We start from the raw sequence: 25,220 nt of genomic DNA on the forward strand, positions 1-25,220 counted from the left end.
GCAGAGAAAAGCACTTTTAAAAGAGGGCTCATTCTTCATTTAGCTTTGAGTATTGGTGAAGATATAAAACAAGCTCTTAAATACACTGTAGAGCTGATGAATGTCCAAGTTCTTGCTGATATTAGAGCCACACTTAAAGGGACTTCTGACTCGGCCATCAATGCCTGTTTCATGCAGTTTGCCACTGTGGGCAGTGCAGTGTCAGACAATTTTGCCTGGGCATGGCTGGCAGGCGTTTCTCTGCGACCTCTCTTGCAAAAAATCTGCTGTGACATATCCCTCCTTACCATGTCAATTATCCACACACAGAAAGGGTGGAAATTAGAAGTAAAAGCAATCCCTTGATGGTCTCTTACTGCACAGCTCAGGTGTTGCAGCCATTCTTACACACTGTGGCACGAGGAAAGGAAAACAGGTTTTATAACTGGGGTACTGGGGAGTAGAAGACAGGGCCTGCCTGGTTATTCTGTTACTTGCTCCCTCAACAGCATATGCATTTGGGGGAAAAAGCAAAAAGATATTTGAGATTCTCAGTGGTGCTTGCTGATTCCTATTCGTAAAGGACTGTACGCAGTCTTCCCAGCTGAGAAAGTAAACTGTACGACTTTCCACAGGTGGCACCACCATAAACAATGCTGTAGCTTGTATACCATGTATGGAAATGCCTTTTTTCTAAGCTCAATCTTATCTAGAAGTAGTTCCTAGATACCTGTCTACAATAAATGTGAAACTGATGTAAAAGAAGCCAGTCACACCCTCATCTTGTTAGCATTTGAATCAGCATTACTTCTATCATTAATTTTTCTGCTTCTGGCTGTACAGTCACAATTTCTCTTTTCCCTATAGACACCCTAGTTTATTTCTAGCTGGATGCAGCAGCTCATGGTCCACTGATTTAGGAGGAATTTTTAACCCAAATGGGTGACTTGACAGTTGTACTTAAGTCAAAACACTATCAGTGAGTCAAGGTTTGTCTTCTGTTATTTTTTAACAGCGCACAAGCAGCTTTGGAAGCTTTGACCGTTTCAGACATCACTCCATATCAAAGACAGATGATTCAGCTGAGGTTTGTATATCACAAACTTTTGCTGTCTTCAGTTTCCTTTCCTGTGATGGTTATGCAAAAAGGTTGAGAAGCTATTGTGTAAATTTTACCCTGGTAAGAACTTTGCTTGTGGACCTGGATCTGCCCAGGTGTTTGAGCTTTTGCCAAGGTGAACACAAAAAGCACACCTAAACTTTGGTTCTTTGTGGGAGGATTAGAAACTATTTTTCAAAAGATGAATAGAATAGAATAGAATAGCATAGAATAGAATACCATAGCATAGCATAGCATAGCATAGCATAGCATAGCATAGCATAGCATAGAATAGAATAGAATAGAATAGAGCAGGTTGGAAAAGACCTTCAAGATCATGAAGTCCACCCTATCACCCAACACCATCTAATATGAAAGTACACTTCAGGTTGGTGCATGTCCAAAGTCATAGGCACACGTGTGCAAGCCACAGATGTGTCTTTTTTCTTTTCATGACCCTGCATAAATCCCCTCAATTCCTGACTGGATCAAGGAAAACATAAAGAAAATAAGGAAAACAACATTTCTAGCATAAAATATATTTTCTTTTATGTCATTTGCACATATAGTGGTTTGCTACAAACCTGCTTAGGTACACCACTCCCCAGAAAAAAAAGCTACAACTGAATTTAGTCATCCTATCTGTATTGGTGTCCTCAATGTTTTCCTCTAATTCCTATTGCTTGAGTTCTGTGTTCAGTTCTGGGCCCCTCAGTTTAGGAAAGATGTTGAGTTGCTGGAAGGTGTCCAGAGAAGGACAACAAAGCTGGGGAGGGGTTTAGAGCACTGTGAGGAGAGGCTGAGGGAGCTGGTGTTGCTTAGCCTGGAGAGGAGGAGGCTCAGGGGAGACCTTCTTGCTCTCTACAACTACCTGAAGGGAGGTTGTAGCCAGGAGGGGGTTGGTCTCTTCTCCCAGGCAACCAGGACCAGAACAAGAGGACACAGTCTCAAGCTGCACCAGGGGAGGTTTAGACTGGATGTTAGGAGGAAGTTCTTCACAGAAAGAGTGATAGGCCATTGGAATGTGCTGCCCAGAGAGGTGGTGGAGTCACCATCACTGGAGGAGTTTAGGAAGAGACTGGATGGGGTGCTTGGTGCCATGGTTTAGTTGATTAGATGGTTTGGATGATAGGTTGGACTCGATCTCAAAGGTCTTTTCCAACCTGGTCTAGTCTATTCTATTCTATTCTATTCTATTCTATTCTCTTCTGTTCTGTTCTGTTCTGTTCTACACTGAATTCGATTTTCACACTAACTTGTTACTTCCCTTTTTTGATTTTGAATTAGGTCTCTGAATTGGAGACAATAAGTGACACTGGAGACGCAGTGCAAACTAAAGCAGCAAATAATGGAGGAAGTTTGGGTAAGAAGATGAGAGCCATTTCCCTTACCATGAAGAAAAAGATGGGTAAAAAGTACATCAAAGCACTCTCTGAGGAGATGGTAAATACACCTTAAGAATCTTGTGTCTGATGAGAATGCATGTGAAGTAAAATTGTTATGTACATTTTTCCTGTCCATGTTTCAGCTGTTATCAGTTATGACAATCCATACAGACAAGGTAACATACTGAACTACAACAGCTTTTAGTATGTGCCCTTTCTTTCATGAGCATGTCAGCTTACACACACACACATATTAAATGAAAGCATCACACAGTAAGGGAGGGCCCAATATAGACACAGGGGTTTTATATTGTTGAGTTTTACATTGCTGAATTTTGCTTTGGCATCAAGGAGCATTTGTATAAACATCACCAAAGAATCTCCTAACATGGACACAAGGGAACATTGGATGAACCCCATTAGCAGCCTGATATTCAACCTGCACAACACACTGCATTAGAAGTATTTGTCTTTCAATATAAAAGTTATTTGCAAAGTCCATTTTGAATCCTAGAGTTTGACAAGTTGTGTGCATTGACTGCTTTTACCTTATCTAATCTTAGAGGACCTATCTTTATTAAACATAAAAACACATGTTCCACACACTGCACCCCCTTTTTTCTCAGTATATGTTGTACCAGTGAGTTCCAAATTAAAAACCAACCCAAAACAAACAAACCCACCAAAAAAAAACCCAACCACCCAAAACCAAACACATAACCCAAAACATTAGGAAAAAGGTTTTGCCACATTTAATCATCCTAAAAAATCTACCTAGTCTGCAGAACTGGCTGGAGAGCTGAGCCCAGAGAGCGGTGGTGAATGGTGCCACATCCAACTGGCAGCCAGGCACTAGTGGTGTCCCCCAGGGATCAGTGATGAGCCCCATGCTCTTTGATATCTTTATTGATGATCTGGATGAGGGCATTGAGTCCATCATCAGTAAGTCATTCTGTCCCCCTGTACTCAGCACTGGCACACCTTGAGTCCTGTGTCCAGTTCTGGGGCTCTCAGTTTAGGAAAGATGTTGAGTTGCTGGAAGGTCTCTTCTCCCAGGCAGCCAGCACCAGAACAAGAGGACACAGTCTCAAGCTGTGCCAGGGGAGGTTTAGGCTGGGTGTTAGGAAGAAGTTCTTAATAGAAAGAGTGATTTAGTTGATTAGATGGTGTTGGATGATAGGTTGGACTTGATGATCTCAAAGGTCTCTTCCAACCTGGTTAATTCTATCCTATCCTATCCTATCCTATCCTATCCTATCCTATCCTATCCTATCCTATCCTATCCTATCCTATCCTATCCTATTCTCTCACACATGTAGGGAAAATAAATGAGAAACTTCACAAGTAGAAAACAATATTTCACAGCTTAGGTAGTTTTTGGAGGTGACAGAGCAGGATTCCTAATTCATTAGTTTAGTTTTCACTTTTGACTGCAATTCAGACTTTCAACCTTTACCTTCTGCACACTTACAAGTGAGATTCACATGACAGAAATTCAATGAATTATCTGACTGGACACACATGTGGCATAATCTTCGTTCCTGCAGGAGATGATGGCAATCAATTCCAGCCTACTGATTAATCCATGGGTTGTGCTGCTGACTGATGTACCAAGTGCTGTCCTTGTTGAAAACCAAGATAGTCTTTAATTTCAGCTCTATGCCTTGTACATACCTGTGTGGGTCTCTGCTTCATAGATGCATTGCCATCTTTGCTTGACTTCATCAGCCAGTTGATTCATTAGTTAATATTTCCCCAAATATAACATAGCATCCCAAGTACAGCAGGATGTTATAATTATGTCAGAGTATCACATAAATTGCTGTGAAAGCAATGAAATCTGCTGAAGAAACTCCTTCCTTTGAAAGCTCATAAATATTTCATTCACTTATTATTACCTAATTCCTAGCTTCCCTGTGATTGTAATATGAATCTTATTGCTTTGAATGGGCTGTGATTCCTGAGGTGTGATTTAATGTCATAAACTCAAGAGGCCAATTTCTTACACTGTTGGATTTTGTGAAAGAAACACACATCTGTTAATTGTGAAATGAACTGCATTTTGAGGCCAAAGTTTGAGTAATGTGGTGAGCATGGTGCTAGAACACACCAAAGACATGCATATGTGCAAGCTGTCTCCAGAACACCCTGGCTTGGGTGCCAGCCTGCCACCAAGCACCTATAATTTTCAGCAGTTCAGCACAAAGCAAAACTGCATCAACTAGACCTTCACAGTGTGCTTTCAGAATTCAACTTTTATGTTCTCCTGTGGGACAGTCAGGGAATGGGCTGCCCAGGGAGGTGGTGGAGTCACCATCAATGGAGGTGTTTAAGAAGAGACTGGATGAGGCACTTGGTGCCATGGTTTAGCTGATTAGATGCTGTTGGGTGATAGGTTGGACTTGATGATCTCAATGGATTTTTCCAACCAGGTTAATTCTATTCTATTCTATTCTATTCTATTCTATTCTATTCTATTCTATTCTATTCTATTCTATTCTATTCTATTCTATTCCACTCCATTCCACTCCACTCCATTCCATTCCATTCCATTCCATTCCATTCCATTCCATTCCATTCCATTCCATTCCATTCCATTCCATTCCATTCCATTCCATTCCATTCCATTCCATTCCAATCTATTCTACCCTATCTTGTCTGTCTACCTGCAAATTTCCCATTGCAAGTCTTTGTTGTTGCTCTGGTATATTGCAGTCTTCTGAGGTGGAGAACCAATTTATCTGCTTGAGCAGGAGTGGTATGAAGTGAGTGGAGCATAGTGGAAACGGGGGATCTCTTTAAGACACTAAGGATGGTTCTGAGCATCTTTAGTACCAGGTGTCAGCTTCTGAAATGATTTCTCCCACAGAGTGGTTCTTTATAAAATGTACTGACTTAATCACCAATGAGCATGTTAAAAAAAAGAAAAGAAATAAAATGTTCATCTAAAATACATCTCTTGGTGGTTAATAGTTCATCTAAAATACATCTCTTGGTGGTTAATAGTTCATCTAAAATACATCTCTTGGTGGTTAATAGTTCATCTAAAATACATCTCTTGGTGGTTAATATCTGATTTTTGTGTTAAAGAATGAAGAAGAAAAAGATGACACCGATCCTGGTGGTGGCATACACACTGAGAAGGTCTCTCTAAAAGCCAGTGACTCTATGGAAAGTCTCTACAGTCTGAACAGTGGCCAGAGCTCATCTAGTAAGTACAACATGTCCATACTTCTTATTCAGTCACTGGATCAACACTGTTATTGTTTAAGTCTGAATTATCAGAGCTGGTGATCAAAAATGTGATAGGAGTGAGCTTTCCAGTCTGGCAAACAAAAGTGCAATTCGATTAAATGGATGGCAGCTAGGGTAGATATGCCTCTTTCCAGAAATAAGATGACTGCTTTTAAGAGTGGGAAATACTAATTGAAGTAAAAAACAAAACCAAAAAATCCCATGAAGTACAAGGGATGTTGCTGGGCTACAGGCCATAAATTTGGGGGTGGGGGGTTATCACTGCTGCAGTTCTGATATCCATAGGATTGCAATCACTGGGGACAGCCACACAAGCATCCTTTCTGGTGATAATGTCTGTGTGTCCTTCACCCTGAAGAAGTGATGCAGACAAAGTGAGAGTATCTCTGAGTTGATGGGAAATGGGGGCCTGACCTGACAGCTTCAAATCATGATGCAGAGAGACACAGTCTACTTTACAAACCCACTGAAAACCCTCCCCCAACAGTGTAGTCTCAATCAGAGGGCAGATGAATTTCTGATGAGAACTTTGCCTCAACTTCAGTTTGTTGCCCTGCTATGGACATTTGCTGGGCGCCAGGCATCATGTCCATGATGATGGCGTTGTGTCATCACTGCAGGCACCATGTAAGCCCTAAGAGGGGATTCGAGCTGCCGTTCAGACCATTTGCTTTTAGTAGTTAATCTAGCCCTGTGATGAAGCTGTGCACTTAAGCAATCACCTCAAACAAAACCATTTTTATGATCACTTCTTATGATGTGATTTGTGAAAATTGTATATGGGAGCTTACTTCCAACACACTGCAGCTCTTATCTGAAAACATATTTGGATGGGATATTGCAGAGCTTGCTCAAATTTGCTTGAATTACTCTGCTGATATTTTATTGCTCAACTTGGATAAAATGACAGGCAGAAATGTTGATAAGATTAAAATTTCCTTCTGCAATGCAGGTTTCTTTGATGTTTCAGCTAGCTCTGTAATGAAATAAAATAACTTCTACAGCACTTGTTTTCATTTCTCTGAATAAACAGGAGAGGTTCAGCAGAATTAATTCCCTAAATTGCACTTTTAAAGTACATTTTATTAATCTTACAGGGGCAATATCTCCAAAAATCTGTAAGTAAAATTTTTAGTCTATTAAGTATCATCACCAGAAAAGATTATTGTAGGGAAGATGGAAATGAAAGATCTCCTACTATTTTTTTGGGGGGGTCTCTTGCAATATGCTTTTCACTGAATGTATTTTTCCTGCAATGTGTCAAAACCACACAGACCACACTCTTGCTTAATCTGTGCTCTTGAACAATTTCCTCTGGGCTGCTGTGCAGAATTGCATCTCTGGGCATTTGGTGTAGATGTCAGCTTGGCTCTCTTTCAGGTGGGGTAACCAGCTGCTCAGATGGAACAAGCAACAGGGACAGCCTGCGGTTCGATGATGAAGTCCCTTACAGCGGGCCCTTCTGCGGTCGAGCCAAAGTTCACACTGACTTCACACCAAGTCCATACGACACTGATTCCCTGAAAATCAAGGTAAGACAACTGGCAGGATTTCTTCTTTCCCAGTAAGAATGCCAGGGGGACATTAAGAATATGTTTCCTAGTCCATTTTTAAAGGTTAAGCACATGCAGCACCCTAGAAGTGAGGCTGACCTGGTTTTGCAGTGCTTCTTTAAGGACTTAGTTCAAACTATGTTTCAAAGTCAACTGCTGCTAAAGGCTTTTAAAGGCATAGACTCCAAGTAGGTATCCCACTTCAGTATGTACCTGGATACTACAGCTTTCCTCAGAGCAAAATATGTGTTGCTTCCCACATACTTCACGTGGAGTAAGAAAAACTTGAGTCTCATGGGATGCGAAGTTGCCTCCCCACCTTTTTCAGTCACAACTAGGATATCTCAAAAGCTCAGTGGCATCCGTTGTCTTTAATGACAACTGTTTGCCTTCCCATTAAGCTATTCTTCAAACATGCCTTTGAACTATGAATTTCCTCTCGCCCTACCAACATGGCAGGGGTGTCCAGAGTGTGCAAGTGAGAAAAAGGAGCTCCAGACATGGGTCTAGTTTAACACTGCTGGAAAAGCCCAGCCCTTTTCTTTTCCTTCTATGCACAGATAGATTTAATATCTTTTCCCTCTTTGTAAATACCTCCATATCTAGATTACATTCACATGGCAGCATCTTTCTTCTTCACAACCTTTTATTTTTGTCAAAATCCTCATCTGTATCTCTCACTAGGGTCTCCCACTCCTCCTCTCTGACCTGCATTACAGCCAGCGCTCTGCTAACACTTGGAGTCTTCACCACTGCCCTTGCCCTCCACTTAGAATAGAATTAACCAGGCTGGAAAAGACCTTTGAGATCATCAAGTCCAACCTATCACCCAGCACCATCTTATCAACTAAACCATGGCACTAAGCGTCCCATCCAGTCTCCTCCTAAACACCTCCACTGATAGTGACTCCACCACCTCCCTGGGCAGCACATTCCAATGGCCAATCTCTCTTTCTATGAAGAATGTCTTCCTAACATCCAGCCTAAACCTCCCCTTGTGTAGCTTGAGACTGTCCTCTTGTTCTGTTGGCGGCTGCCTGCCACTTCCACCCACACCTAGGGTATTGGTTTCAAAACAGTTTAACCAGTCACAAAATGGCAAATGTCCACTGGTTCACCCAGGTTTATTTTTTAGGCATTAAGGTGGTTTATTTTAGAATTATAAACTAATACTCAGGATGGAAACCCCCTAAATTTGTCTCACAAAAATTCAGTATCCCTGAATTCAAAGTGCATCTGCATCTTGTTTCAGGTCTCAGGGGAGACCTTCTTGCTCTCTACAGCTACCTGAAGGGAGGTTGTAGCCAGGTAGGGGTTGATCTCTTCTCCCAGGCAACCAGCACCAGGACAAGAGGACACTGTCTCAAGCTGTGCCAGGGCAGGTTTGGGCTGGATGTTAGGAAGAAAATCTTCACAGAATGAGATATTTGCCATTGGAATGTGCTGCCCAGGGAGGTGGTGGAGTCACTGACCCTGGAGGTGCTCAAAAAAGGATTGGATGTGGCACTTGGAGCCATGGTTTAGTTGTCAGGAGATGTTAGGTATTAGGTAATAGTTTGGACTTGATGATCTCTGAGGTCTTTTCCAATGTGGTTGATTCTATGATTGCATGATTCTATGAGATAAGGACTAATTCCATTTTCCATTTTGCTGGGATGTTACAAAAGAAAAGTGAAACATCTAGGTATTTTTAAGATGTTAAGTTTGCACTTAGTTAAGATCTGTACTGCCTTTGCTGGCTTTGGTCCATACAGGAAAATCTACCTGTAACACAAGATGTGTAAGCAGTGGTGTGCTTCTTTTTTGATTGCTCTAGAAAGGAGACATTATAGATATCATCTGTAAAACCCCTATGGGCATATGGACAGGCATGCTGAACAACAAAGTAGGAAACTTCAAGTTCATTTATGTGGATATTATCTTGGAAGAGGAAGCTGCACCCAGAAAGATAAAGCCGCACAGAGGAAGCAAAAGGACCAAGCCTAAAACGTTGCAAGAGCTCCTGGACTGCATCCACCTGCAGGTCAGCCAATGAGTTTCCCAGCTGCATTTGAAACATTTCACTGCTGTGCACTTGGGTTTGGATGTCACTTACAGGCAAAAGCCAAAAGGCAGGTTTCAGCAGTTTTGAAGGCAGCGAAGCAAAGCAGCATCATGTCTGTTTTTTTATCTGATGTGAGTGGCTTGTAGACCTGCATTTTAGCACATCACTTGTTTCAGTTAAGAGACTCCACACAAAGATACGCAGTGGTGACTTGTCAAGTCACTGTAAGTTGACTGCATTGTGTGCCTAACCGAAGGAGGTGGGTGACTGTGAACACGTCGGGGACAGGACTGCAGTCTGACTTCTGTGCCAACATTTACAATTCAGCCTTCTAATTCAGGAAGCAAAGGTCTTTTTGCACTATGCTCATGTTGTGCCTAGTTCCCTCTGTGCAGCTCTAGTTCTCCACTGAGTGTCAAAGCCTAATTAGGTCATGATTTACAGGTAGGATTTTCAATAATGGTATTGCTTTGGTGCTGATGCAAACACTCCTTCCCCTGGAGGGTGTGCAGAGTTTCGTACTGCATCGACACACAGCTAAAGGGGGACAATGTGTGACACAGCACAGCTGAGAGATCCCTCAGCTTCTATCCCTTATGTCTATTAATGGGCTCCTTCTGTTCAAAGGCAGAGCACACCTTTTCTCAGAGGTCCTTCTGGACCCAGCAGGAGAGGCATTCATGGGGTGACCCACCAAAACGTCAGACAGCAGATTAAATATTTTCTGTCAGGGCTTTGTCCTAGTCCAATTTTCTGCCAGACTCTGTTAAGACAACCCAGGCTCAGATGCCTGGATGGCCAGGGGGACCCCCTAGCATCTCTGCCTCTGTCCTTTCCATTTTTGGTTTTGTGCCAAAGGCAGGTCTGTCAGACTAGAGAATGGAGCCTGTTTCAACCTCACAAAAAAAGAAAAAGAAAAAAGAAGAGAGAGAGCTTGTGTCTAGTCCTCTACTAAACATAGTGCTTGCTACATGACAGGATTTGCTCGTTTCATTTTGTAGGAATATGCCTCAACCCTTTTGCTAAATGGCTACGAAACCTTAGAGGACTTAAAGGATCTACAGGAGAGCCACCTGATCGAATTAAATATCTCAAATCCAGAAGACAGGACAAGACTTTTATCAGCAATTGAAAATCTGCAGGACTATGAGAGTAAGTGTTTAAGCTTTGTAAAGAATCATGTGCAAGTTTTAACCAAAGCCACACATTTAAAGAAATAGCAATTCTCACAAAGATCTGCTCAATGAATTTTCTTCTAGGTATGACACGGAGTCAGATGGTTTTCTTATCTGTCCAGGATGCAAACTCTCCATCTCTTCTAGCTATGTACATGATTATCCATCTAGACATGCCAACAAATGAATACTTTTATTTATTTATAGGTGATTTATAGTGATTGGTAGCAACTAATGCTTAAGAACAGCTCTATTTATGTTTGGAGACCCAAACACCAAAAGGTTAAGTGACTTCTTGAAAGTCACAAAGTCTGTGAAGGAGCAGAAAATAAAACTCCCTAATTAGTGCACTGGCATCGTAACCAAAACAGGGCTTATTTCAAATAGAATCATAGAATGATTTGGGTTGAAAGGGACCTCCAAAGGTCTTCTAGTCCAACACCCCCCTCTTAACATGCAGAAGAATACGGTTTTCCTTCTCTCACTTCATTTCACACTTAAATCTTTATCCAAATCAGTGTCTTCTGATGGAAAGTCTGGGGAGGGAATAAAAACCAAAACCAAAAACATATATGTATGTATGTGTATGTAAAATCATAGAATAAATAAGGTTGGAAAAGACCTCAAAGATCATCAAGTCCAACCCGTCACCCAACACCTCATGACTAACTAAACCATGGCACCAAGTGCCATGTCCAATCCCTTTATGAACACCTCCAGGGACAGTGACTCCACCACCTCCCTGGGCAGCACTTTCTAATGGCAAATCTTTCTATGAAGAACTTCTTCCTAACATCCAGCCTAAACCTCCCCTGGCACAGCTTGAGACTGTGTCCTCTTGTTTTGGTGCTGGTTGCCTGGGAGAAGAGACCAACCCCCTCCTGGCTACAACCTCCTTTCAGGTAGTTGTAGAGAGCAATAAGGTCTCCCCTGAGCCTCCTCTTCTGCAGGCTAAGCAACCCCAGCTCCCTCAGCCTCTCCTCATAGTGCTTGTGCTCCAGACCCCTCTCCAGCTTTGTTGCCCTTCTCTGGACACATTCCAGTAACTCAACATCTTTCCTAAACTGAGGGGCCCAGAACTGGACACAGGACTCAAGGTGTGGCCTAACCAGTGCTGAGTACAGGGCACAATTACTTCCCTGTTCCTGCTGGCCACACTGTTCCTGATACAGGCCAGGATGCCATTGGACTTCTTGGCCACCTGGGCACACTGCAGGCTCATGTTCAGCCTACCATCGACCAGTACCCCCAGGTCCCTTTCTGCCTGGCTGCTCTCAGCCACTCTGACCCCAGCCTGTAGCACTGCATGGGGCTGTTGTGGCCAATGTGCAGAACCCGGCACTGAGATGTTCTCTAATCTCCGTCTTCATGTCTTTGCTGATCTTGTTTTTGCTGTACATTTGGACTTTTATACATGTGGCATTTCCTGTTCTTAGTCAGCTTCCAGAGGAAGGTAACTTTCTTGCAAATCCACTGGAGAGGCTGTGTTTTATTTTTTTCTCAGCGGGTTCAATAGTTCTTTCTGGTCTATGACTTCATGAAATTACAGGCTAGAAAAGGACTCTTGAAGGAGTGTCTATGTAGAAACAGTGATTGAAAGAGTGAATCCAGGGAAAAACAGGGTTACATTTTCCAGTAATTGTATTGTAGGGATTTAGCTGGAAATAAATTTGTTACTCTTGCCTGCCCTTAAACTGAGCACACATATATTTGTGTGTGCTTCTCAGCAGCTAGCCTACTTGTGTATGTTGGGGTGTTTTTATATCAGCATTTAACACAGACACACACACAAAAGGTGTGACAGTTTTAGGCTGTGCCTTTAAGAATGGGACAGCTACAGAATTCTCTAGCTGAATGTTTAGGTGTAAAAAGGAAAACAAAGATCATTCTAAACGAATTTCATTGCTAGATCAGCAGAATGTAGCTTTAAGAACTTGCAGTCTGTCTTCAGTGAATTTTTCCTGTGAATTTTGTATATGTTGTAAATCCTGTATATTTGGTATGTAAAATACAGCTTTGTGTTCACTTCCCCAACTGAGTTTAGCTGTGCTTTATGTGGTGGGAGGACTAAACCTTCACACTACCACAAAAGGCAAGAAAAATGCTAGATTATATTTTTGCAGGTTTGCATCAGTGTGAAAAACAAAACCCAAACATAATGGTTTTTAACAGACCATGTGAATGGGAAACTGTCCTGGAGTAGTGAGGATATGGTTTATATTTCTACTCCCTGTGTAACAAAAAGCATAGGAAGCACAGGAAACAGCCTTAGACCTCTAACCTTTCTAGGAGATGACATAAACCTTTTTCTTTTCTTTTGAAGGTGTCTTAACACTTAATATTCTGCAACACTTAATATTCTCCTGTGCAAGGAGCAAACCTAGCAATGTCCTTACATGAGCCATGCCCTGAGAATTAATAAATTTACCTTAATTATCCAAATAAGGTTCTTCCTAACTGGCAGCATGGGATTAAGTCACTTCTCCAGGCAAAACAATACCCATGATGTTATCTGTTTGGTAGTCTAATAGTTTAAATTCCTGTAATGCTTCTGGAAATAATAACATTAAATCTTACAAAGTGGCCCATGCTTCAAAATCAGATGACACTGTAGTCTTAGAACAAGAGATGAAATGGATATTTGTTTCACATTCACTTTAGATAGGTATAGCCAATCTTCCTAGTATTCAAATAAATATATTAACATTGCCAGAATTTATGAATACTAACAGGGACCAGAAGCAAGGCATCTTTATGTACCATGCCTGATATAAGCATTCATAGAATCATAGAATGGTTTGAGTTAGAAGTGACCTTGAAAGTTCATCTAGCCCAACCCCCCCCTGCAGTGAGTAGGGATGCTGTTAGCTAGATCAGGTTGCTCAGAGCCCCATCCAACCTGACCTTGAATGTTTCCAGAGATGGGACATTTATCACCTCTCTGGGCAGTCATTTGTGGAGTGTTTCACCATTCTCATTGTTCTTCCATATGTATAGACTAGATCTACCCTCTTTCAATTTAAAACCATTGCCCTTTGTCCTGCCACAACAGGCTCTTCTAAAACCACCTGTCCCCATCTTTCTTATAGTCTCCCTTTAAGTACTGAAAGGTCACAAACAAGCTTTCCCTGGAGTCTTCTCCAGACTGAACAACCCCAACTCTCTCATTCTGGAGAGAGTTCTCCAGGTCTATAATAATTTTTATGGTCCTTCCTTAGACCTGTTCGAATAGGTTCATATTATTCTTGTGCTGTGGACTTCAGAACTGAAAGCAGTATTCCAGGTGAGATCCCACTAGAGTGCAGTGAGGCAATAGAATCACCTCCTTTGACCTACTGGCCACGCTTCTTTTGTGCAGTCCAGGATATGATTTGCCTTCTGGGCTGTGAGTGCATGTTGCCAGCTTTTCATCCACCAGTACCCCCAAGCCCTTCTCTGCAGGGCTGCTTGCAATCCCATCATCTCCTAGCCTGTATTGACACCAAGAATTCCTCTGACCCATGTGTAGGACCTTGAACTTGGCTTTGTTGAACCTCATGAGGTTCACACAGACCCACTTCTCCAGCTTGCCCAGGTCCCTCTGGTTGGCATCCCATCCCTCTGGCTTGTCAACTGCACCACTCAGCTTGGTGTCATCTGCAGACTTGCTGAGGGTGCACTTGATCCCACTATGTCCCAATATGGACCCCTGAGGACCCCCACTTGTTACCAGTCTCCATCTGGACATCGAGTTCTTGACCACTACCCTCTGGATGTGACCATCCAACTAATTCCTTATCTGCCAAGTGGTCCATCCATCAAATCCATACCTCTCCAATTTGGAGAGAAGGATGTTGTAGGGGGCTGACATCTGCAGAAATCCAGATAGAGAACAACCTCATCTCTTCTCTTGTCCATTGATGTACTCACTCCCTCATAGAAGGCCATTAGGTTGGTCAGTAGGACTTGCCATGCTGGCTGTCTCAAATCATCTCCCTGTTGTTCATGCGCCTTACCATAGCTTCATGAAGGACCTCTTTCATCATCTTCCCAGGCATGGTGGTTAGGCTGAGAGGCCAGCAGTTCCTGAGGTCCTCCTTTCTACCCTTTAAAAAATGGGTCTAATATTTCCCTTTTTCAGTCACCAGGGGCTTCAGCTGACTGCCATGACAAGGATGGATTGTCAACCACTTCAGCCAATTGCTTTCAGTCCAGATGCATCTTATCAGGTCGCATAAAGTTATGCATGTTCAGTTTTCTTGGGTGATCCCAAACCTGATCTCTTACAGTGGGAAGGACCTGGTCTCCATGTTGTGGCCTATCAACTCATGATGTGTAAGAAGAGATGTTGCTGGTGAAGACTGAGACAAAGCTTGTTAAGCATGTCAGCCTTCTCCTTGTCTGCTGTTACCAGCTTATTAGTCTTCCTTGTTGAGGGGATACACTTCCTTTGGCTTTCCTTTTCTGGTTGACATACCTGTGGAAGCCCTTTTAGTTATTCTTTGCATCCCTTGCCCAGTCAAGCTCCTGCTGCACCTTGGCCTTCCAGATTGCATCCCTACTCACCAAGACAGTGTCTGTGCACATTTATTTATATACTTAGGTATATTTTAAGTCAAGCCATGTATATATACTCTCCTGGTTTGGAACACTGTCTTGAATCAGGACTGAATCAAATCCTTGCCTTGTCTGGTTGCCAAAAGTTCACAGCATTTGTCATGTGACTGCTAGAGACAGAACAGAATTTAACAACTGTTCTAAAAAGAATGATACTCAAGACTAAAATTGATAGAAGCTATCTGTTAAGTCGTTATAATGAAAGATGAGGAGTCAAGATGATCTTGGGGATAAGCTCAGCATGAGTCTGACTTCGTCTGAATCATTTGACCTCTTTGTCCTTCTGTCAATCCAATTGGAAAATTGTGTTGAAAGGAGTGGGTGCTACTGTGAAAGAGAATTCTGCATCTGAACCGAACTTTTATAGGTCAATATTTTATTTTTTTCCTAAATGGGCACAACTCAGTCCAGCAGAAATGATTTTTTAATTAAAATTGATTTTCTGCATTGCTTAGAAGTGAGCAGCATAATTACCCACAGCTACAAAGTAATCTGTTTTTACTGGCCAAAAGTATTCTAAATGTAAGAGCAGGCTCAGGAGAGACCTGATTGCTCTCTACAACTACCTGAAGGGAGGTTGTAGCCAGGTGGGGGCTGGTCTCTTCTCCCAGGCAAGCAGCACAAGAACAAGAGGACACAGTCTCAAGCTGCACCAGGGGAAGTTTGGGCTGGATGTTAGGAAGAAGTTCTTCACAGAAAGTGTGATTGGCCATTGGAATGTGCTGCCCATGGAGATGGTGGAGTCCCTGTCCCTGGAGGTGTTCAAGAGGGGATTGGACATGGCATTTGGTGCCATGATCTAGTAGTCATGAGGTGTTGGGTGACAGGTTGGACTTGATGATCTTTGAGGTAATTTCCAACCTTATTGATTCTATGGTTCTATGATAAGTTCAGCATTTTTCCAGGTAAAAGTCCACTCTTTTTATAAGCTTGGTGAAAAAATATACCAAGGCCATAGATGATATCTTACTATTCTAAGCCCATCTGTCTCACAGAGCTTGAAAGAATTCCAGGTCTTTGTATTATATTTGTGCTTTCATGAAGTTAGTCTTTGGTTAATGGATGGAGTCTTAGGTATGGTCCAGAGTTGAAATTAAAGGATTTCTGAGTTTTTGTGACTCTGCTATTATTTAGAACAGCCAAGCATGCTAGGACAGAGCCTCATGTTCCTAGATTCTACTATAAAAATATAGTAACCCTAGCTTTATTGCTTCACAAATGTGATACCTGATACCAGATGTTTTTACAGGGGGGTTAATTTCTTTTTCTTTTCTTGCTTTTTCTTGACATTTGTTGTATGCTACACTGAACGATTTCTTCATGCTGCATACTTGTCACTGTACAATTCATGCTGCAGAATATTGGGTTATTGAGTTTTCTAACCAAAAGACCTGCAGCAATAGTTTCCACTTTATATGCTTCTCAAACCTGTCCAAAATGCAGGACCTTCTGGCAGCTAGAATTTTTTTCATCTTATATATGATTTAGACTTGAATGAATTTGAAAAGAAAAACCTTACCCATCTTATACTGGGAATTAAAAAGTAGGTTTTATTTAGCAGAAGCTGCCACATAGTGGTTTTTTTAAGCACATTTTGCTTCCTGATACTGCAGTATCTTCTTTTGATCTTTCCTTGAAGTCTGGTTCTATTCTATTCTATTCTATTCTATTCTATTCTATTCTATTCTATTCTATTCTATTCTATTCTATTCTATTCTATTCTTCTATTCTATTCTATTCCATTCTATTCCATTCTATTCCAAATTCATCATCTTCAAGAACTTTAGGTGGCAAGGCTCTCCTAGAACTGTAGAGTCTTGTAAGTGACCCTTTCCTCCTTCCTAGATCTCTTTTTAGATTTTCTACAAGTTGATCAGCCCTATATATATATGAGACAAAGTGATTGGTTTTCATGAATTCATGGCTGCAGAGGAAAAAAAAAAGGGTTCTTGTTCATAAAGTATTTCTTAATAGCTTCCCATTCTACTCCCAGATGACTCCTAGACAGGAGATGGATGGATGTGCTTTTGTAGGATGCTATTTTTAAACTGAGGCAGTTGCTGGATGGTTAATGAATAAAGTAATAAAAGAAGTTTGGAACTTTTTTTCCCTGCCTGCATCCCAGGACACATGTTTTCATGTGTGCAAAGTAGCCTTGATCATCTTCTCCCTTAGGTGACGGAAATCAAGAGGTCCATTCCTAAAGTCCTAAAGTCAGTTGCAGTAGTCTGGAGCTGTTCTGAGTTAAAGAAGAACTAGATTTCATTGAATGTGTGCATATAGTTTATTTTCTAAGGAAAAAAAAAACCAAAAAAGGTGCCTATGTGCAATTTGGGAGGGATAATATTTTATGCTTGTCTCCCCAAATCCACTTCCTTAGCTTACTTTTCATATTTAAGTGCCAGCTCATAGTCTAAATTCCACTGTCTGTACCAGATAAGGCTTGTTCCTTATTTATTGAACCTTGACAGCAAGACAGTAGATAGCTAAGGACATGACTTTCAGTTCTTAGTTGCATTTCTTACATGAAAACATAGCACCAAGGGTAACATTTTACACAGTATCACAGTATAACTGAGGTTGGAAGAGACCCCAAGGATCATCAAGTCCAACCTGTCTTGGTAGACCTCACGACTAGACCATGGCACCAAGTGCCACGTCCAATCTCCTCTGCAGTCCCTTTAAGTACCTGGGATTGCACAGTATCATGTCAAAGCCAAACAATGCTCAACTCCCCTTCTGTATTCTGGCACAGCTTATTGACCTGGGCATAATATTTCCAGCTTTCTCAAGGAACTTAATCTTTGCATGAGTATTAGTAGTCATCTTTTTTTTTCAGGCACATGTTTGCTTCCAAATTTTAAAGAAAAAAAGATTTTAATCTCTGATGTCACCACAGACTCTCCTCTCACACCAGTTCAGCATCCTTCCCAGAAAAGCTATGCCACTGACTTCAGTATTTGTAAATATCCTCAAAAGAGTTCCTCCTGTGAGTCCCCAAGACACTGCCAGTCCAGAACCACTCGAGGTTTCTCTGCTGCTTTTTCAATAAGTATTGCCATTTGCTGCTTCTGAATGATCCTGTCTGAGTCTGATGAGTTTCATTTCACTTTAACACTTAGGTGGTCTAACCCATGCAGGCACTACAGGTTGATACACGGTCTGCATAGTGTACTTAGGAGGTCTAACATCAGCCTTGAAGACACACGTTGTTTTATTCAGTCGTTGTATGGTGCTGCTCAGCATGTCACTGCTGCACCTTGCAGGAAGGCACACAAGTGACTCAGCCTAATGCATTGTGGTCCTAGCCCAGTTCTTCTTCTGGGCAAAACTCATGAAGGCAAGCTCTCAGAAGGCACACTCAAGAAGTGTGGCTTGCTGTTCTGTGACCTTTTTTCCAGGATAAAATCCAAGCCTCCTGCCATTCATCTGGTTTAAACTGCCATAACCACACAGGAGTCAGCGTGACCTCTGTACACTCTTGAGCTGAATTGCCTTAAACCTAAGCTTAAAGTGCTTTCCTAATCAGGATTTTAAACTCATTAAAAAAGGGGAAAAAAGCTGGTGAAGGGAAAAAAGCAGTCTATCTCTGCATGTGTCATGCACATCTATGTCACTGAATAACAAATGTTCGTTTCAAGGATCTAAACAGCAAGGAAGAAAAGTGTGCATCACACATATATTACTAAGGCTAAAAGCCTCACATTTTGTTCAGAAGTCTGAATATAATCCTACAGTCTAAAGTAGTGTTAGAATATGTGTCAAAATGATGCATATCTTGGACTCCTCTGGCCATATCATAGACAACAATGACTGTAAACTATTTATCTTACATGAAACTGCTTTACTGAAGAAAAATGATAGGACTTCCATTTGTTGATAAGACAGTTCTTTCTGATGACTCTGCAGCATCTATCAGCAGTTTAATTTTATCATTTCCCATTTCCTGGGCATTGTATCTTTCTTCTGATGTCCAAAGATTAAGACAGCAAAGTTACTTTTACTAATGTGGAACTTCAGCATGGAGGTGTTAGAGGAAGGAATTAAGCAGAACTGAATGTAAGACCAAAAGCTAAGAAGGAAAAAACCTAAAAGAAAAGCATAGCTTCTTTTTCTTGTGAAGCAGCATCTAATGTTGCGTGCTACATATATTTATAGTACTCAGCATCCTGTTCTAGTGGTTTAGTAGCTAGTGCTTGATATTTAAGGCTGCCTTAAGGAGAGGAAAAACACCCACTCAAGTTTGCTTTCAGTCTTTTCTTCTCAAACAGGGGGCAGGGAGAGTGTTCTTACCTTTTTCTGCTCAGAATGAAAAATAGAAATAGTATTTTCACTGCCTCAAACACTTTTGGTTTTCAGGTTTTCACATAAAAAGAAAACATATAATGTTACTGGAAGAGATAGAACTTTTACTCTTCTGTATGTTCTTTGAAGAGAAATTTCTTCTTCCTCTGAATTTGAATTAAAACAAATAAACAAGAACCCAAACCCAAAAACAAAACAAAAGAAAAGCCACAAAACAAAACTCAGTTCCAGGCTTCCCTATGTCTTTTCCCCTGAAACACACAAGGGAAAGACGTTGCTACAAAAGAACTGAGGATCTGCTTTTCACCTAGGAAGTGCTCAGGTTATCACAACTAGTTACATGGCACTAATACGCTGATTGGACCTGCATTTTCTTTTTAATCCACTAGTTACTTGGTCTTCTTTACATTGTAAAACAAACAAAGTGGAGCGAGGTTTCCTCTCTGACCTTGAAAACGTAAACAGGATTAACACTTTTTAGGTCACTGCTTTCCAGGGCAGCAGATGATGCTAGAGAAGCTGATGGAAGTACCAGCAAGCAGCATTAGGCTGATGAGGGGATTACGGTGGAGGGCAGGGGAGTCCTGCCTATAGCTGCACAGGAGGACTGCGCTCAGGGATGGGCTGAGCCACAGTGACCAAGACCTGGATCATCTTGGTGATGGTGGGATGGGTGCAAGGAGTTAATGACACAGGTTAGACGAGGCTTTACTGGGGCATCTGCTGTTATTTGTGCTAAACTGCTTCTGTTGCTAAAAGCAGCAGTAATACCTTCCCTGCTGTAACGCCTTTTGTAATTCCATCTTGCCTTAAATCAGAAATCAATTGGACCCTATGAGATCAAATATTTCCTCTGGAAAGGGAGATAGCACTTGACATGCCAAACTATGCTCTGTAAGGTGAGGAAGAGATCAAACAGTTGCAGTTATCAATTAAATCTGATGAAAGGTGTACTCTTTCACAAAAGTGCAATTAGCCATTCATTTATTTGGGAACGAGGTGGGATTTCTGTTCTTTGGAAAGCATTTAAGGTAATCAGAAATGTATTACCTATTTACTTAATTTTTCATACATAATCTTATGCCCAAAACCTATGAGTGCAAAAATTACTAAATCAAGAGTTTGGATTCTTTTCTTCAAAATCAGATTATCAGGCAACTGAAATAAAATGTTAAACAGCATTAATCAACCCAAAGACCTCTACAAGGTTCCATCAGGACCCAGAAATATTTGTCAATAAACCAAAATGCTTTGTGAAATCAGTTTGTTGAAATCTGTCACAGTGAAGACAGTTCCTGTGCCTTCTGTTCCATTTCAGTATTTCCAGAGTGGAGTATTGCAATGTTTAACTTCTCATCTATTCTTTGTTATACACTATAACTGAATCATATTTTTGTATTTTAAAAGAATAATCCAAACTGTAAATCTTTCCCATGCTGCCAAAGCCTCTCATTTCCAACAGCTGAAAGAAAAATCAGTATGGACTCTCCTTGTGGAAATTTTGTAATTTAGAATAGGATAGGATAAAATTAACCAGGTTGGAAGAGACCTTCAAGATCATCGCTTCCAACCCATCATCCAACACCATCTAATCAACTAAACCATGGCAGCAAGCACCCCATCAAGTCTCCTTCTAAACACCTCCAATGATGGCGACTCCACCACCTCCCTGGGCAGCCCTTTCCAATGGCCAGTCACTCTCTCTATGAAGAACTTCTTCCTCACATCCAGCCTAAACCTCCCCTGGTGCAACTTGAGCAGGCTATATGATTAATTGAATGACCAGGCTCTGAAATTCATGAATGTGGGAAGGGGAATGCTGTCATCTCTGGTGTGGGCAAGGTGACCATGCATAGTGACTGTTGGAACATCCTACAGGATCTCCATCTACAGGGTGAAGCCAAAGTCTCTGGCATTCATGTCTGAGCAACATCCTGCAGAATCAAGGCCAACCTCAGCATTAGCTTAGATGTTGTGATACTCACGTAATCATATTTTCCGTTCTTTGATACTGAGGTTTCTGTTTCTAATAGACAAAAGATACTGATCTGGCCTTGTGTATATTACCAGATCTGTTCCTACAGTTCTTCAAGATCAGTCATGTTGTTATCTCAATCTCTTTGCCAGGATACTTATTTTGACAATTTTTGTCTTTCTTTTTTTCTGATCCTTCCAGTTGAACAACAGCAGCAAAGTGAGGACGGGCAGGAGATGCAGAACTTAAGTCCTCACCACGGCTTTGACAAATCACAGTTAAAAGACTGCCCAAGAGATTCTGGCTGTTACATCTCATCAGAAAATTCAGATAATGGTAAAGAAGAAGTAGACCCAGAAACACTGTCTGACATGGTACAGTCAGTATCGATCACTGAATCAAACTGAGTCCTGCTGCTTTTCTGCAGCCTTGCTGGTGTGACAGCACAGAAGCAGTACACAAAGCATTCTCAACACCGGAAACCTACTTCTGTCTGATGATGTGTGACACTCTGGACTGTTTAATACATGGAGACTTGATAGCTATACATTACCTGATGATATCTCATGCTGGAAAAGTTGACACATATGTATTTATGAATATTTGTACAGCAAATGTATTTTCTATAGCAACAGAAAATCGGTCGAGGTCGTGGGACACACTCTGGACATGTTCAATTCTTGAACTGTCCCACATGTAAATACTGTACATATTTATTGTGAAAATACACAGATTAATCACACTCTCTCTATTTTCAGATGTGTTTTGCTGATATTTATACAGAATGCATTTTCATTGATATATTGTCATTAAAAAGAAAAAAGGTGAATACATTCACATCCTATTTGGAAAAGGACCAAGCTAATGCTCATTAATATTAAAGCTGTTTCACACCATTCTTCTCCAAAATGGGCTCTAAAGTAGACTATCCTCTCCCACACTTTGTTGTGGAGGTATGTAAGGATCTGAATCAATCTCTCTTTGTTCATTGTCTTTTAGAGAACATAGCTGTCTGAATGCCTTATGTATTGGCATTTCTTTAGTGCTGTTTCCACTCCTGTTCTCATTCTTCCCAAGCATTATACAAAGAATGCAAGCTTGGAGGGAAAAAAAAAAATAAATCACTACCAGAGCTATGTTTTTATGATCATTTCTTTTTGTGAAGCTCTTGCCTGTTGTGTATGGTGTGAACTTTGTTAATTATGTTTGTATACAAATCTCGGAAGCTAGCATGGTCATTGTGCACTAGTGTCTTTCACATGAGATTTTGTTGTCATGTGCCCACTATAGTTTGCACTGGAATACACATTTTAACTCTTTTAGGGTACTTCCTTCATTAATAAACAGAATCATGTGATTGAGCCCTTTACAAACTACTTGATTTTTAATGTGGTCATAGAATCATAGAATCAATAAGGTTGGAAAAGACCTCAAAGATCATCAAGTCCAACCTGTCACCACAGACCATGGCTTTAAGTGCCCCATCCAATCCCTTTTTGAACACCTCCAGGGATAGTGACTCCATCACCTCCCTGGGCACACATTCCAGTGGCCAATCACTCTTTCTGTGAAGTACATCTTCCTAACATCCAGCCTAAACCTCCCCTGGTGCAGCTTGAGATTGTGTCCTCTTGTTCTGGTGCTGGTTGCCTGGGAGAAGAGACCAACCCCCACCTGGCTACAACCTCCCTTCAGGTAGTTGTAGAGAGCAATAAGGTCTCCCCTGAGCCTCCTCTTCTGCAGGCTAAACAATCCCACATCACTGCACATCATTACACATCAAACTCTGCTCTAAGATTAACATAGAAGGTGGCAACTTCACTGGGCACTTTTATCATACATTATAATCTTTTTATCCAATCAGTAGGGAAACCTTTGGCTCAATAATTAGCCACAAAACACGGAGAGTTCTGAAGAAGCTACAAAGAAATGGAAATCTTTTCTCTTTCTTTTGGTTTGTTTTCCAATGTAAATGCTTTCTTTAGCTTTTATGACCCCTCAAATGGTTACTGCTGCCAGACTCCTAACACAGAGATCTGTTTTGAAGGCTATAGTAGAAAAAATGGCAATTTTAGAAGGATTTCAAGGATTTTAAGCAAACAAATTCTGGTTAGAAAATTAAATAGGAATTGGAGATGCTAAGATTTGTTTCTGGTTTCAGCTTACTTTTTAGGCTGGCAACAATCATGATCCTTAAGCAGCAATGGCCCTGTAAGGAATAGTGAGAATGCAGAATCCCTTTGTGAGATGGAGTGAGAGCTTGTATCAAACAGCTATATTTGTTTCTTGAAGATTTCTGTAACCAGCAGTGTGCCATCACATGCAATACTGATCTTACTTAACATGGCTTTAATTACTTCTGAAATAATGTATTCAGATTGGGTTCTACCATCTTCTCTTTTTAGAGAAGGACTAAAGACAGTCTGACTTCCTCTAAGAAAGGCTTTTGAGGCAGAGGCACTTAGTCTTCAGGCTGCTTCTGTCTAAACATCTGTGAAAATGCTGAACCTGTAAAACTATGTTGAGGTGAGTTTAAATATCATTATCAAGAAACAGCTAAGGTAGCTGGGTCAAGGACTAACAACCATAGAGACCAGAGTTGTACCATGACATAAATACTCTGAGAAATATTTACTTGCATAGCTTTGCAAATAAATAGGCCACCCTTACAGTGAGACAGGCAAGGCTTTCAACAGAGCAAAATACCCAACAGCTCCTATTATTTTACAGGAATGAAATCCTGCTTCACTTGGGCTGAAGGCAAGGGGATAAAGGTGAAGGGTTAACTAGCTGGCAACTATGGGCATGAGCTTTGGTTTAAACACTCCTGCTCTAATCAGCAGGGCTTTGTCCAAGGGGCCTCTTGCTCAGAGAAATGTGTCAACTGAAAGCTTGCTCAAGACATTTGTAACTTCCTGCAGAGGCAGAGCAGATTAGATCTCAAACTGAGATGGTTCCGTCATCTCCAGCTATTCTGAGAAAAAGAATGAGGAAATTTTGTACCACAAATGAAAAAAAAAAGAAAAAAGAAAAAGAAAGGCAAAACCAGCAACATATCTCCTGCAAGAAGTATACCCAACCTTCTTTTGTTTTTCACTGATCTCATTAATCACACTGATCACCGATTGAACTTTCTGTAATAGCACAAACCATTCTCTCATCAGCTTTATCACTCAGCAGTCTGGTGGTTGTGGGGCAGGCTGTGGATGTAGTCTACCTGGACTTCAGCAAGGCCTTTGACACCGTTCCCCATAGCAAACTCCTGGCCAAGCTGTCAGCCCATGGCTTGGACAGCAGCTCTCTGAGCTGGGTTAGGAACTGGCTGGAGGGCTGAGCCCAGAGAGTGATGGTGAATGGTGCCACATCCAGCTGGCAGCCAGGCACTAGTGGTGTGCCCCAAGGATCAGTGCTGGCCACATGCTCTTTGATATTTTTACTGATGATCTGGATGAGGGGATTGAGTCCATCATCAGTAAATTTGCAGATGACACCAAGCTGGGAGCCGGAGTTGATCTGTTAGAGGGTAGGAGAGCTCTGCAGACGGACCTTGACAGGCTGGACAGATGGGCAGAGTGCAAGGGCATGAAATTTAACACATCTAAGTGCCAGGTTCTACACATTGGCCACAACAACTCCATGCAGTGCTACAGGCTGGGGTCAGAGTGGCTGGAGAGCAGCCAGGCAGAAAGGGACCTGGGGGTACTGATTGACAGTAGGCTGAACATGAGCCAGCAGTGTGCCCAGGTGGCCAAGAAGGCCAATGGCATCCTGGCCTGTATCAGGAACAGTGCGGCCAGCAGGAGAAGGGAAGTCATTGTGACCTGTGCTCAGCATTGGTTGGGCCACACCTTGAG

The 25,220-nt window shown here is 41.5% G+C and overlaps 1 protein-coding gene across 1 annotated transcript in view; it reads left to right on the forward strand.

The window, feature by feature from the left end:
• SAMSN1 (SAM domain, SH3 domain and nuclear localization signals 1) overlaps positions 1-21,921 on the forward strand; it is a 66,152-nt gene extending 44,231 nt beyond the window's left edge. Inside the window, exons 5-11 of the mRNA XM_054165886.1 lie at positions 995-1,066; positions 2,366-2,521; positions 5,554-5,674; positions 7,099-7,250; positions 9,088-9,294; positions 10,317-10,467; positions 21,568-21,921. Of these exons, the coding sequence (XP_054021861.1) occupies positions 995-1,066; positions 2,366-2,521; positions 5,554-5,674; positions 7,099-7,250; positions 9,088-9,294; positions 10,317-10,467; positions 21,568-21,773 (1,065 nt within the window). The 3' untranslated portion in view covers positions 21,774-21,921. The remainder of the gene's footprint in view (positions 1-994; positions 1,067-2,365; positions 2,522-5,553; positions 5,675-7,098; positions 7,251-9,087; positions 9,295-10,316; positions 10,468-21,567) is intronic.
• Positions 21,922-25,220: the final 3,299 nt, after the last annotated feature.

The sequence above is a fragment of the Dryobates pubescens genome, chromosome 12 (assembly GCF_014839835.1).
Source record: "Dryobates pubescens isolate bDryPub1 chromosome 12, bDryPub1.pri, whole genome shotgun sequence".
Lineage (NCBI taxonomy): Eukaryota > Metazoa > Chordata > Aves > Piciformes > Picidae > Dryobates > Dryobates pubescens.